The sequence below is a fragment of the Trachemys scripta genome, chromosome 4 (genome assembly GCF_013100865.1).
Source record: "Trachemys scripta elegans isolate TJP31775 chromosome 4, CAS_Tse_1.0, whole genome shotgun sequence".
Lineage (NCBI taxonomy): Eukaryota > Metazoa > Chordata > Testudines > Emydidae > Trachemys > Trachemys scripta.
Genome location: NC_048301.1, coordinates 122,699,682 through 122,715,208, shown reverse-complemented (window position 1 = coordinate 122,715,208; position 15,527 = coordinate 122,699,682). Strand labels below are relative to the sequence as shown.

The 15,527-nt window shown below is 42.8% G+C and overlaps 1 protein-coding gene across 4 annotated transcripts in view; it reads left to right on the top strand.

Moving 5' to 3' along the window:
* SRGAP2 (SLIT-ROBO Rho GTPase activating protein 2) overlaps nt 1-9,186 on the top strand; it is a 203,406-nt gene extending 194,220 nt beyond the window's left edge. For 3 of the 4 annotated variants that reach the window (XM_034767147.1, XM_034767146.1, XM_034767148.1), the window contains one exon: nt 3,234-9,186. In XM_034767147.1, coding sequence (XP_034623038.1) covers nt 3,234-3,617 — 384 coding nt within the window. In that variant the 3' untranslated portion in view covers nt 3,618-9,186. The remainder of the gene's footprint in view (nt 1-3,233) is intronic. The other variant, XM_034767149.1, reaches the window with a different exon arrangement.
* Nucleotides 9,187-15,527: the final 6,341 nt, after the last annotated feature.

Below are 15,527 nucleotides of genomic sequence, written 5' to 3'. Positions count from 1 at the left end.
AACCTTACCCAACTCATCCTGAGTAAACCGCTCCTTAGTGTGGTGCCTCTATCCTTCAGGCTTGGGGAGAGGATTGTGTGTTCCAATCCTTGGCACTTGTAAGCACTTCACGGGTTCATAGACAGATGCTGAATTCCCTGTGCTTGTCACTCACTCCACTGCATAAGCAATGTGTGTATCCACCCACCTAGTTATTTCCCTAAATTTCTCATAGCGGTTACTGCACAACAGATGCCCTGGGCTTGCGTGGGCAATACAAAGAAGTGGGGAGGTCGCAGATATGCACAATTCAAAGTTTGGCTTTCTGGGTTTTTGACCCATCATCTATTTGTGTTGTAGCTTTTCTTACTGTCTCTGCAGTATGCAGACATGGGTTGTAGGATATTTATTGGTATATTTATTTATAATTGGTGGGGCAAGGAAGCAAGGATTTGTGATCATACTTGTCTCTTTGGCTGCTTGTTACAATCAAATGTTTCGAATTCAAATTGTGGCTTAGTTTTACAACTTGCATCCTTTGCGTTGGATTAATAAAATATTAACCCTCTACGTGGCTAGAATCTAATCCTGTAAACGTATATCGGGTAAGTCAGTGAGACTACTCACATGAGTAAAGATAAATGGATGAATCCTTTACTAAATAGAAACTTCTGCACATTTATTATTTATATTCTACAGTTTCAGAGGTTCGGGTGTGTCCATCACCAAAAATTATACTCTGATTCCAAAGCTGTCAGCAAAATAGTAAATAATCCAAATTCCAGGGCATGAGAAAAGCAGGGTATTAAGTGTCAATTTGAAACCCTTTCACCAGTTGAGCAAGCTTGTTTGACTGTAGTTAGATGTTGGAGGTATATGCAGTAGTATAATCAAAATAAAAGCAGACTTGCCCCATTCTTCTATTTTCATAGTGCTGTGTTTTGGTACTTGTAGGTTTCAATGTGTGGTGAAAAGCCACCTTCAAAGAAAATAGTCTTGACGTTTTGATTTCTTTAGACAGGTGTTTAAGGAATGTGGTCGGGTGTCTAACCAGTGAGTACACAGCTGTTCCTTAACCCTGCAGAGATGGTGTTCTACATTTTAGACCAAGTCAGCATACAAGGAAAAGGGGCTTTGTTATTAGTTCATCTTCAAAATCCTTACTATTTTGGATCTCCCTCTCTTAGCTTTTGACATGAGCACTTCTCATAAAATCCTCATCTCTATGCACAAAATCTCTCCATCACTTGCTTCTTTGCGACCATGGACCATTACAGTAATGACCTATGTCAATAGAAAAAACATTCAGAAATTCACAATGAAATCTCAGCTTGCACTGTCCAGAACTGACCAGTGCCAGAACATGTCACGAAACAGATCTAAAACACCCAGATGCTTGAAGTAAAACCTAGATTGCAAGGGGTGAGAGCTACCAATGCAGATAAATGGGTAGGTATTACAGGCTCTAGCTGACTTCCTCCTAATCACTGGAGGATCTCCCCTTACCCCCATTCCAAACGGTCAATATATCTACACATGCATGCTTGCCCTTGCCAGCTGTTTTCAGTGTGTGGTGGATCTATCTAAAGCTAAGGAACACTTGGCTCTCAGATTACAAAGTCAGCTCTGAGCTATGCAAGAAGGCCAGTTTCTACAGTCTTCCGGAACCAAAAGTGACATGATTTCAAAAGAACCCCAAAAGGAGTGGGTAGGTGACAATGAATAAAACACCTTTTTACAGGCAAATCAGTGGTGGTAGATATTTTATACTTGATATTAGGTTATTGTAATGTAAACATGGGCCTTTTGCCCAGAATCCAAGTGAATATCTGTTACATCCTCTGTTGTTGTTGGGTTTGTTTTTTTTGTTGGGGGGTGGGGGGGAGAGGAGGGAGCTATATTTTGCTCTTGTAGTATCTTTAGCCTGCTCTGTTCTGTGAGAAGGTAATGTACAGGTCTCATTGTCTTGACATTTTTTTTCTTGAGATTTGGTTGACACAAATCAATCTTTGTCTTTCAATTAAACTCTCACTTAGTTTTTCTCTTCAGTCTCTTCTTGCCAGAATATAAAGTCCAGTCATTGATAATTCTCTAGTGGAAACAAAAGTTTAAAAAAATTAGCTGCATTAAGTGAGTGCTCCCTTTAGTGCCATGTCATATGTCAGTTCAGACACTAATAATCTTACGTTTTTACATATCTTTCATAGTTGTGTGTTTCTTAAAACCTGTTTGGTCTTGGTATATGGTTGGAGGTGTCAAGCCACCCTCTCTGGCTCCCTCTACCACTCCTTGACTAATTTACCTCCCCCTGCACCTAACAAAGCTTCCAAGGAAGCTAAAAAGCTAAACCATTCCACTCTCATATGAATTCTTTTCATGGACAGTAGACTCAACCCATAGCTGAGGTCTTAGCAAACGTGTAGGTCTCAATACAGCTGAGACTAAAACCCACTGACTTAACATTTATTATTGGTCTCATGAAGTTCTCTATGCCTCCTGGTTAATACCTAGAGTATTCTGTAAGCTGGAAGGGAAATGCTGACAACTTGTTTTTTACATATGTCTCCAATATCTTTTATGGATTTTAAAAGCTCAATATGATTTACAGGTCCAGTGTGATGTCTTCATGGGGGATACCAGCCCTTGCTTATGTGCAGATCCAATGAGATGGATAGGTAACCCATACAAACTCCAGCATCCTAGGATGCTATCACCCTTAAAGGATGTAGGAAGCGGTGAACAGCATGATTTCATCCTTTCAAGGAGTTACTCTCCACAGTACCGTTTGGAGGATTATCCTTCTGTTTATCAAAAAAAGAAAAAGACAAGAATAGATCCATATCAATTGAAACTGCAGTTTTTTTTCTCTGTAGTTCAGCCCAGGAGGGATTTTATTTGGGTCTTTGATGTCCTGGTGAAAACATAAGAGAATTCAGGAATAACAAAGCATAAAACTAGCCTTAAAAAAAAAAAAAAAGTCTTTATTAGTTTGTTCCCTACTGCTGGTTAATGTTATATCACTAAGTGATTTCTATATGTGCAGCTAAATACAGTCAATAGCCCTAGCATGTACAGTCTAACACTGGTTTGCTTTATGGTAATTAAGGTCCTATTAACCCTTAGCAGATGATAATTTGCTGAGCCCTGGAGCTGAAGAAAAATGAACTCTCTCTGAAATTGACTCTTACAGAACTGGGTGCTTGTTTACATGTATCTGGCCCCTGTGATCATTTCTTTTTTTTAAATCTTTGCAGGACATTGAAGCTACCATGAACACTGCTCTGAATGAACTGCGGGAGTTGGAAAGGCAAAGCAGCGTAAAGCACACACCAGATGTTGTCCTCGACACCCTGGAGCCTTTAAAAACCTCCCCTGTTGTGGCACCCACCTCAGAACCTTCCAGCCCTCTGCATACCCAGATTCTTAAGGACTCCGAACCAGCATTCCAGCGGAGCGCCAGCACTGCTGGTGACATCCCATGCGCCTTCAGGCCAGTGAAGTCAGTCAAAATGGCTGCCCAGGTTAAACCTCCAGCAACAAGGCCGAAGCCTGCAGTTTTCCCCAAAACAAATGCCACAAGCCCTGGTGTTGCTTCTTCTGCATCTCAACAGCCTACTGACAAGTCCTGTACTGTCTGAACTAGAAGCCCCACTGTGGATATAATTTTGTTGTTTCAAATGAGGGGACTATATTAAAGACACGTGAAAATTCCTATTTAACTAGTTTCGGACTTCTGCTGAAGGTTAGTTTGTAAGTCATTACTGCCAGGAGCGCTCCCTGGGAGTGAAGACATGGGTAGTTAAACCTCACCACATGCACACCACATCAGCATACCTTGCTTATGAAATACAGACAGAAAATCGAACATCAGGTCACTGTGTGAAAGTGGTGAGGCCAACACAAAGGACTGATGAATTGGTTCTGTTTATCGTTGATGCCTTGTTCGTGTTTGGCCACTGAGAGAAGTACTCAGTGGTGCCATGTTTTGGATACTGGTGTAATGACTTATATATATTCATTTGCCACAGGGAAACAATCCAATAGATTTTAGTCTACTGCATGTTTTGATACCACTAGTTATGTGGAGCTTGGACATGCCTGATTCTTGTGCATTATTACATTTCCTGCTGGTGCCACTGCTGTTAAGGGTCTGTCTCGATTTCCATTACATCCTCTCTCTTTCAGCAGTCTTAGCTCTTAGCCATGTCAAGCTCCCCTTGATTGAAACTTGTCATGACAAATACTCGGCTCTGGAACATGAGTTCCGTGTTGTGTGTTGGTGCAGATTTAAATAAAGCAAATCTATTTCTGAGTTTTAGGAGGGAAAAAAATAGAATTGCTGAGTGTGACCACCGTGCAATTGTTTTGGTGCTCCCAGATTTAAACGCAGCTTTGTTCTTTTAAAATGAAACTTTCAGGGCATTAGACAATAATGCAGTGTGTGCTGTTCAGTGGGAACTTGGAAGGTGGAATGTAAAAACGAGTTACCTTCTGAAAACCAGCTGCTGTGCTCTCACAGGAGTGGCATTTCCTAACGTGATCATAAGTTGAGATGGGCTCAAACCGAAACCCCACTTCTGAACATCCCTAAAGCTTGATTCTGAAACTCTTTGCAGCTTGGCCCTGTTTTTGAGTCGTAAAGACTTTGTTCTATGGCTCTCACCACTGTGAACTATTGTGGAGGACCCCAGTGAAAGTAGAGTGGTGGGAGCATGCTCGATGGGTGATTGGCACTACAGTGTCCAGCTTCTAAATTGCTTAAATACATATTTCTATGATAAATCATCATGCCTCCAAGGGATTCTGCTGACAAATTAGTGACTTCTTAGTATATATGTGTGTGACAGACTGACTGCTTCAGCTACTAGCAGGCTATATGGACTTTTCTGTACTTTCATGGCAATATATTTTCCAGAATGCTGCCGTATATTTAATGAAGGGGGAATAAAAGGCAAAAAGGCACATGCTATGTTAAGATAATGAGTCTCACAGCCCCGCTAGACAAGGGATCTTGCAACTGACTTTCCATCCTTACCTTGCCCATCATGCTCAAATATTGCTGGAGTCTGAATAGTCCTACCATTTATGTTCTCGTTGTAGTTACTCAAGCAAGAACAACATAAGGAAGGTGACTCTCCCAACTCTAGTCGTGTCCTTTGATATTTGTGGGCCTGAATCACACCTTAACTTTGTGGTTTAATGCAGGTTGTGATGTTTAACTAGCATTGTAATAAAAACAAGGTATGTTGCATCTCTAAGAACAAGTTGGCCTTAAACATCCTCTTCTAATTCCTTTTAAAGGAGGTTACTTGGATAGACACTGTTTTTCAATCTCTTTGAAAGAGAAGATTTTTTTGTATTAATGCTTGTATAAAAAGGACTGATTTTCTCTGTGTCCTAAATTATGGAGACATGAGAAGTTCATGGACTACAGGAGAAAGAAACCCCTGAAAAAGATTTGTTGGGACCATTTTAATTGTTTATTTTCTTAATTAACATCTAACAGCCCTTATCTTTTGGAAACACTGCACTGTGTGTGTTACTTCTGTCAGATCTTAACCTGTCCATATCAAAGGGAATGAAACCCGACTGTGTGACCAGCTTGGTTGCTCTCAGGTTCAGATGGACTCCTAGCACCAAGGAATCTCAGTCTCTTTTTGGAAACTAATAATTTTAAAAAGCAACTAATGATTTATTTTTCACTCAGGCAAAGCTTTGTGGTAAATATTTTATTTTGGGGGGATCATGACTGGCCAAAGGGAATGCATGTCACTACACAGGAAATGAACAGAACAGGATCTCTTTGTAAATTCACTTTCACTCCTTCTTTGCAATGCCTTATTTTTTTGTTTGTTTTATTTTATGCTTTGCATTCACGTTACCAAGGGACGACATCCAGCCATACAAGGCATCTTAGGACAAGATCTCATGTCTTCAAAGCTCACAAAATGAGTGGAAATAAGGTTTTTTACTATACCATACTATAACAACTATTGTCTGTGTATGGAATTACTATGCCTATCTCTAGTGACTACAACACTGGGAAGATCCTACTGACAAGAGGAATAAGAACTTACAATGATAAACAATATCCTGTGCAAATCAACTGGAATTTCAGTGTGCACTGTGACTTGCACTGAAAACATACACCTAGCAACGTGGCAGTTTGAAGGGCATCTTTTCTCTTCCATGTTGTCTGGGCCTATCTAACCAGCAGGAAACACACAGAAAAACCACTTGTGGCTCGTCCGCTTCATGCTGTGAACTCTATGGGGCAGGAGGATAGTTTGCCACAAAGCATTACTACCATTTGTTGGGAGAGGGAAAACTGGAAAAGACTGTGCCCACTGGGCATCCTACTGAAGAGACCAACATGGCGTGAAGAAACAGGACACTGTGTGGCGGATGGGGAGGTTTATATGTTACCTCATAGTCAGAAGAAATATTAGATCTTCCAGAGAGATGCAGTTACATGTGTGTGTCAGATTAATGGTATATCTCTTTAAAGAAAAGAAGCGTTGATAACTGGAATAATGTATGTCTGCTTGGCAATACTCTGTAAGAACATAAGTCTGTCACTTATCAAATGATGGATTAGAATAATCCAAAGCAAAACTTTTGAAAATAAAATACAGTTTTAGGTGATCGGTCAATAGTTTCTGCAGCACCAACCTTATATTTTTCCCATCCCCAGTTGGGTGTTAGGCAATGTGCTTTAATGATTGCTAAATTTCTGCCTCTCTGTGGTAATATGAGCTCTAAAATTAGTGTGTGTGTCAAAACAATGACATGACCAAAAAATGTTCACTTTATCTGTACTGGATGTTTGATTGCAAAGAAAACCATTAGATAATTACAGTACACTGTGACAGTGCAAGAATTCTCCTGAATATATTTTGATGCCTGTTTAAAAGGAGAGAGTCTTCGGGCTTCCTGTGAAGAATACCTCATATGTTCGTTTTTAATGTAAGAATATTCTTGCACATTTCTGTGTTCAGATTACAAAGTTCTGACAAACTCAGAAAATCATAGCACTTGAGAGTTCAGGCAGGAAATTCTATCCCTTGAGCTTCCCCATCTTGTTGTACCTCAGTATCGGGTAAATTTATCACTAAAATATATTCCCCACATCAGGGAGAGCTCTGCAGTATTGGACAAAGGGATGGCTTAAAGGTGGAGTTTTAGGCTTCACTCTGTTTCTTTTGTGTGTTGGTCAGAACTTCAACACTTACTTGAACATTGAATGGGCTTTGAGACCTAGGGTTGTATGTGTGAGAGCGCTCTCTTGAATTTTTCGGCAGAAGTATGCCTCCTTATAGCAAGCATATCACAAATTCTGTATACATGTGTCTACCTGATAGACTGAACTGGCTCTGTCAATTAACGAAACACATATTGCGGCTTTTTTAAGGTCGATTATTTTCCCAGGAGGGTATAATGCTCTAATAAATTAGCCGGGGATGGGTAAATATCTATTTAAACAATTTGTTCAGTAGATCTCGGCAAATGCTGAGTATTCTGGCCCCAGTCCAGCAAACCAATAAGCATGTGCTTAACTTTAAGCATGTGAATAGTCTCTCTGAAGTTGAGAATGTGCATGTTGATTTGTTGGATTGGGGTCTTATGGACTCAGCACTTAGTAGGATCGAGCCCTGACACCATAGGGACTGGTTCCAAAACACAAATATGTCCTCCTTGGGCCATATGCCACCAGCTAGGAAAACTGTGAAGCTAAAATGAAAATAAAAACCCAGAAACAGGCTGCCGGGAGCATTCAGAACAGAAACTAGTTGTAACATAATGTTTTGGTTCTTTTTTTAAAAACCTTTCTGTGAAATCATCTGGCATTGGCTGGACATCCCATGTATGTAGCATTAGTTATCAGGAGACAGGTAACTCATGGGTGTCTTTAGTGAACCAGCAAGAGAGAGAGGACTTCACAAAAGGAAACAATTCTTAAATGTTAGGAGTTAAAGCTCATTCTGCGCTGAATGCTTCCTACGTCTGGGCAAGAGGAAGCAATAAGCACTTGGTGGTGGGTGTAATTCCACTTTGGTTTCAGCCTGACAGATCGTTTCTCAAGGTATTTGTCCTCCCACATCATCTCTTTCTATGTGCAACCACCTGTACTGGGAAATGATACTTGACCCCCGTCCTGTGCCCACAGAAAGGCTCAAGGGAGCCATTCTAATCAGTCTGCTGTGTAACGCACAAATTACTGGGTGTGCTGTAGCTGTTTTTCAAACATTCACCTCGGCCTGTTCACCTACAAATGCCCAAAAGGAGATTAATGGATTTTTTCCGAGCTTCGATCTAAGATTGCATTTCAGTTGATCTAGGGGGAGGCAAAACAGCTGTTTAAAAACTGGAAAAATTGGAGTTTCTCATGCTGTACCTCCAGTAACACTGTTTGGGGCAAATGGATTTCCAGTTTTTTCCAAAAATGGATGAACAAGAGGAAGAGTTCCTTCTGTGCAAATACTTGATAGTCCAAGTCTCAATGCAGGGTAAACATTCAGCAGTTTGCAATGGAAATTAGACGGACCCTTTATTTTAGCAGCACTGTAGTAAGTGAACGTCACCAGCCTTTCTCTAGAGGCAGGGTTCTATAATCTGCATAAACGGAGTTCCCTGGAACTGGGCTTGGAGTGTGCCAAACTGCTGGAGCAATACTTGTAATCAACAAGTTCTTTAAAAGACCAGCTATGAGAAATGTAGCCAAAATAGAGTAATGGATGAAACTGTCACTTACAAATTTAAACAATAGCGGTGATGTCTTGATTCTATTGTATGTAAGAAAGTTTGATTGCAATCCAGCAATTTAAAAAAAAAAAAAAAAAAAAAAAAACTCTCAAAGGTGGGCTAGGTTCGTACAGTGCATTGTTCTTTGTTTTTATTAACAGCCGCTGTTTAATGGGTTGGGATGAAATGTTCTTGTTAAGGCAATTTCTATTGTTTCATGTCTTCTACACCAATATATATATGGTGTACATATTTACTTTTGAAAAAACTGTGTAAAATTGTACTTTGTATATACAACTATGTACAATATGGAGGTACATCTTTTTTTTCCCCTTTGGTACAGTCTTGTACAGTATTAGAGGAGTACATGTGTTGGAATTGGTAACGCCATACCGGAGGAAACAATGTATCCGTCGTTATTAGCAATAGTTTTGGAGAAATAAATGTTTTGGGTATGGTGGAAAAGCTGACCTACAGACAATAAATGATGGGTGTGCGTATAAGACAGAGAGACAGACTGCTGGCAAGGATGAGACCATGTGGGGTGAGGCCAGCCAGGAGCGCTGTGCTGACTTCTGGAAGATTTGGAATTGTCATTAGATTCAAAATCAGTTTAAGAGAAGACTGGCAAAATTAAGTAGCTGAGGAAAGTTCACAAAGCTTCAGTAGGAATTCTTCCCGTCCATAGATCTCAAAGCACTTCAGTGGGGTGAGTAAGCAGCACCATTCACATTTTTGCAGCTGGGTAATATGAAGCACAGGCAGATAGAATGACTTGCCCAAAGTGATAAGCAGAAATCGTTGCAGAGCCCAAAATTGTTGCTCCTAGTTCAGGATTCTATCCATTGGATCCCATTGCTCACAAATGCAGCTGGAAGTATCGGAAAACGCAGCCCGAGGTCTTTTCTCCCTTGCACCCATTATAAGGTGCTCATAAGATAAGCACGCGCTTGTCCAATTCCCCCTCCATACGTATGCACTAGAAGAGAACATCCTCTGGAGTGGAATCTGAATTACGCTTTAACACACTGTCTTGAGCTATTGAATCTGCTGCTATCTAGTCCACTGACAAGCTGTGTGTGAACCACATCTCAAACGTGGGCAGCAATAAATCGATGCTCGGCAGGCCGCTGTCTGTAGGCATCAGTCTTCACTGTGTAGCTGTGATTCAGTTCCTAGTCCAGCCAACTGGGAAGGAATTGATGTGTGTGGCAGTCTTTCTGCATGAGGCAGATGGCTGTCTAGAAGAGGAAAGTCTCTGGGAGTGTTGGGAATGCTTTGTGCACGTCTGTGGATTATGCTTCGTGCCACAAGAATCCTGCAGTGATGTTGCTGTCAGCATAATCACTCGACAGGAACGGACAGGGGAGTAAATGCTTGGGAGACATTACTGCGGGGGCACAGGGAGGGTAGGAATACAGTGCTGTTGTTTCTGCATAGTGGCATTTTATTCTTGTAAGATCTCCCATGCTGCTTGTGCATAGAGCCTGCTGTTTTGATGTGTGCAGTATAGGGCGGTGGTTACTTGCATTGCAGACCAGCAGCAGTCAGTGGTGCAGTTTGTGGATGCCTTTTTTCTATGTGATAGGGCGAAAGTGATAAATCACCAAATTCTGGTCTCAGGGATTTTAATGGAACCAGGATTTGTCCTTAAAATGGCTGGTAAATGCCAATGAACCCGTTCCTGTTCATCTATCACGTAGAGGTAAATATTTCAGGGCAGAGTAATTTTGATTAAAAAGAGGTGCAAATGAATATGCAAACAATGCGTGACCTTCAGGCTCCTGGCAAGGTGCCAGAGGCACTCAGCTTTGCAGTTCTGTACATTTCCAAGAGACTTTTTTGTGTCCTGTTAAGAGCCACCTCCCAGTTCCTGTTTTCTGTCCTGTTACTCACATTATGGACCTATATAGTTGCAGCCTGTTCTTGATCTATGCAACCTTGCACTCCAACACGGCTTCATTTAACAAGAAATGTGTCACCCTGGGCCAGATTTCCAAAAGATCTTGGTTCCTATTTAGGCACCAAGAATAAATGGCCAGATATTTCAAGATTGCTGAGTATGTGGGGTGCACTTCGGTTGCTTTGCCAGGTTTACAAAATCGTTGGGTGGTATGACACTGAGAGCCACTGTGTGCTGAGCCCTTGAGAAAATCTCACCCTTGTTTAGCTGCCTAAATGGGAAATTGAACTTTTCTGGACATCTGGCCACAGGTGTAGGTGCTGAGCACTTGAATATCTGGACCTGCAAGTAGAGTTGTGTTATAGGGGATCTAAGCAAAGAAAATCCCTCTTCCTCCCCATCCTTCCTTCCATCTAGGAGTATAGTCTGTTTTCATCAGCTGCAGTTGCAGGAAATGACAGCAGCATCGGGTTCCTTTAGAAGGTCATCGTTCCAGTGGGAACAGTTGTAGAAAGATCAGCTCCACTTCCCACTGCAAGAGAGGGCTAGCTCCTCTCCCAGTGAGGGGAGAAGCTGTGGGTAAGAGTGGGAGCCAGGTTCCCCTCCTGTCCCCCTTTCCTCACTCCATAGAACCACCCGAGTAATTGGTAGCTTCTCTTCCCACCCTTCCAACTGCAGCATTCCAAGGTGTTCAGCACAGTGGAAACTAATCACAGTGGAGTGAAGTTTCACTACAAGCCCGATGAAGCTTGACTGCAAAGAGTGAAAGTCACTGATTTGCGCTGAAGCGAGTCAGAGCTTTCTGGTCCATTTCAGTAGCAGCGTAACCAAAAAGCCATTGACTTTACCAGGAAATCTGACTTCAGTGGGTTTTGGATCCGGCCCACTCAAAAGCTCTGCTGTATGTAGTGATAGTCCAGTGTCCTGGCCCTATGCTGGCAGCTTTCAAAAGCTCTGCCTGTGGCTGTTTTTTTCCTTATTGACTTAACTGGAAATGAGGCAAGAAGGCCAGCAGGACACTCTCAGCAGGGAGAGGCTGCGAAAGGAGCATAAGGGAGTGTTTTGTCTCTTCTTATTTTAAGTGGGTTCTTTGTCATGTAAAATTATTTATTTCTAAGAGACGTTTGTGCAGGGCTATATATATCCCAGTGGGTTGTTTTGATATAAAGCAGGACTGAAAAGACCCCAAAGCAATTGATTATATTGCTATGTACTTAATGATGTTTATAGCCCTATAGGTATTCACTCCTGGTGAGTGGGTGTGGGTTTTATTTTTTTTTTATGGATTCCATTTGAAATAAGAGTAAACAGTCAGAATATTGCCTTAGGCTCTTCTGGTCATGCCCTCCCTGTTTCTAAACCAGGGGTTCTCAAACATTTTGGGTTGGTGACCCCTTTCATACAGCAAGCCTCTGAGTGCAACCCCTCCCCCCCTTATAAACTAAAAACACATTTTTTTTATATTTAACACTATTATAAATACTGGAGGTGAAGTGGGGTTTCGGGGTGGAGGCTGACAGCTCGCAACCCCCACCCCCACTTAATAACCTCTCAACCTCCTGAGGGGTCACAACCCCCAGTTTAACCCCTGTTCCAAACTAACTTCCTGTCCAGAATCCATTGCTCTGTCCCCTGCTGTGTGCCCTCGGCACGCCAAAAACCAAGGGCCTCATCCTGCAAGATAGAATTGTAGGACTGGAGGGGACCTCGAGAGGTCATCTAGTCCAGTCCCCTCCAGGCTATTGGGCTCTAAAGTTGGGTCCTAATGTATTTTCATGCATTGTCAGCCCACATGCTGAAGCTTCTTGGTTCTCAGGACAAGTGTTCCACCAGAGCCCCATTTAGGGCACCCTACAGAGGAAAAGTGCTCTGGTGGTTAAGGTGAAGGACTTGGAATTGCAAGCTCTAGGTTCAGTTGCCAACTCTACCATGGATTCCGTGTGACCTTTGGGCATGTCATTCTATCTGACTGTACCTTGACTCTCCATCTGTAGCATGGGGATACTTGTATTTCCACAGCTCACAGGGCATTGACTATACATTTAATTAAGGTTTGGGGGGCATTCAGGAATACTATGGGAATAGGGCCACATGTTGATATCTGCTCCTAGAAAACAGTGTAAGGTTCTTCTAACAGTCTTTTGGAGATTGACCATCAGCATGCAATCTGAGTGCCTAAATCAGAACAACATGCACAGTAAACAGCAGTGAATCCACAGGAAAAGGTTGATTAAGTGCCTCCAAGATTTCTTGGTTCCAAAAAGCTGGTGAATTTCAAACCTTGAAATCCATCCAAATATGCCTCCCTCCAGGGTCTGAATTTTATTTGTTAATGGACACCCAGGCTGCTAACATTTTCCATGTTTTCTTAGCTCCCATCCAGTTTAGATTAGACACACCTGTCTGGTTACAAACAGGATTTGATGGAGCATGAACTCCTCCTGCAATGGGCTGATTAAAAAATGCTTAATCTTGCTGGAGTTTTCATGGAGAGGAGGGGGCTCAAACTGCCCCTGGGGGAAAGAGTTTGGCCATGTGGATTGTGAGTTGGAGTTTCTTATGTTTTCAATATTTTGTTGGGGAAGGCGGAATCCCACCAGGTTTTTGTAATTGAGGGTTAAACATCCTCTTTTTTGTTAGGGTCCAGATAGTTAGTTACTTACAGTAGGGTTTGGTGTGGGGAAGGAAGGGGTGTTTGGTGTTTAACCAAACCATTGTGTGTTGCGCTGGAAGTCAGCTGGGTGCAGCTAGCCATGGACGCAATCACGTGCTGCACTCCCATCAGGAGGGGAAACTGGCTCCTTCTGAAACTCCTGGGACAGGGGAGGGTGATCCCCAGCAGGACCCCCATCCTACATCTACTTAAGTCTAATTCTATTTATAAGTCACAGGGGGAATTCCTTTATAAGGAAAGGAGGGGGGGAAGTTCCTGAATAAGAGACTGTGGATTCTGAGATTTAATGTTCTGTCTTGTCAAATTCCACCTCGCATAACTGGAAACAAATGCATTTAAAAAAAAAAAGTTCTTACAAATTTGGTTCACAACTTCCAGCTTCAGTAGTTGGATTTTTAATTTGATCTATTTACCCTGTAACTAAACATTTTACCATTACATGTACAAACCACAGATAAATTATTGCAGAACGTAGGGCCCCCCCCCCAAAAAAAAAGTTATAGGAGCAGTAATATACGACGGGTTAACAAGAGATCTGTTTTGTTGATACAGGATTCCATTTTATTTTTACATCTCTGCAAGATAGCAAAGAAGAGCTGTACACCTTGACACAGCAAAGATCAGTGTTGTCATCCAATGCCACTTCTCTCTAATGCAGCCAATGTATGGGCAGGAATGCTGAGAAGTTGGGAATTTTTCTCTAGTGGATTAGTGGTCTAAATCACAGTAGGCTAAATGGAAACACCAGAAACCAGACTAGACACGACAGTGAGCAAAGCAACAATTGTATGCTGGGACATCTGCTTCCTTTGTACCTCAAAGCTCTCTTTTCTACAGGTAAGAACTTGCTTCTCTACTATTGCTGGAAACCCTTAGCTTGTCTCAGAAGTACGAGGGCTGCTTTGCAGCAAGGTGGAAGAGACTATTGCCTGGTTTAACCTAATTGGTAAGAAACCTTAACTGAGGAATGTTATGTTGAGTCTTTTTGTTGATTCAAGACAGTTCCTGGTGGATGTCATCTGATCAGTTGGCTTTCCCTGCATGGTTCTGTCGTGCTTTTGCTGTCACAGTAAACCCTGTGGCCTGGAACCAAAGCAGGCCTATCTCCCCTGCCAGCCTGTGGAAAGGGCTATGTGCTGTTAATGAGGTAGGCTCTGACTTGGGCTGTGCACTCGCATAAGGGAGTAGGGACCTTGCAGGCACCCCTCCAGGAGCCACCTGGATTTTGGTCCATGAGTGTAGGGGTAAGTGGGACTATTGGTTTGGCTGCTGCTCCTCCCCTCTCAGGTGGCTGGAGAGTGGGCAGAGCCTTGTCTCCACCCCTCCTACTCCCTGGCCAGTGTAACCCAGCCAGTTCCAGGGTGGGTAGGAGTCTATCGCTGATGCAGGTCAGCCACAAATGAGACCCTTCCAGGAGCGAGGAGGAAGCCTGGCAGGAAAGGAGTGCTAGGGAGGAACTGGGCCAGTGCACCCAGGTTGTAAAAGATACCTAGGCTGGTGGGGGGAAGAATTCCCTCAGGACAAACAGACTGTAGCGCAGCTGTGCTGTCCTATGGGGCCATCCTGCAAGCTCTAGTGTAGGGGGTATTCAAGGGCAGGACTGGAATAGGGCAGCCCCATTGCCTCTAGCACTACAGGGCCACTGTGGAGTGCTGTCACCACCGCCAGCAGGGGGTGGGCTGCCAAAGTTACTATAGGGCCATTTTGACCCCTGGAGCATCGGATTCCTGGAATCGTTGTCTTCCTTTCCTTAAGGTTATGTTCTCTCCCCCAGTGCCGCTCAGCGCTATGGATACACTGATTAGCCTAGCCCCACGGACACCCCCACACACTCCATCCCCAAGAGTAATTCAGACAGAGAATGTACTGTAGGAAACAGTCTTGACCTGATCACCAGAGAATGTACTTGGTGCCCTGGCAAGTCATTTCCATCTCTGCCTCCCAAGATTCTGCTTAGCACCCTGCATTTCTATGCCAGGGGACACCATCCACCTAAAAATCACACTTACGTTTGCAAATGTCCCTACTATGATTACAGGTAGCCCCCAAGGTGACGTTCAACGACTGTCTCTTTGCATATGTCATTTCTTTCCCCCCTGTTTGGTTTTGTGGATTTGACAGCATGGGCAATGGGGGAGAGTGATTGTCCTTTGCCTTCCTTGCATCTGTGTGTTGTCATTGACACCAGGGTAAAAATGGGTGCTAAAAACTGTGCCCCCTACCCACACT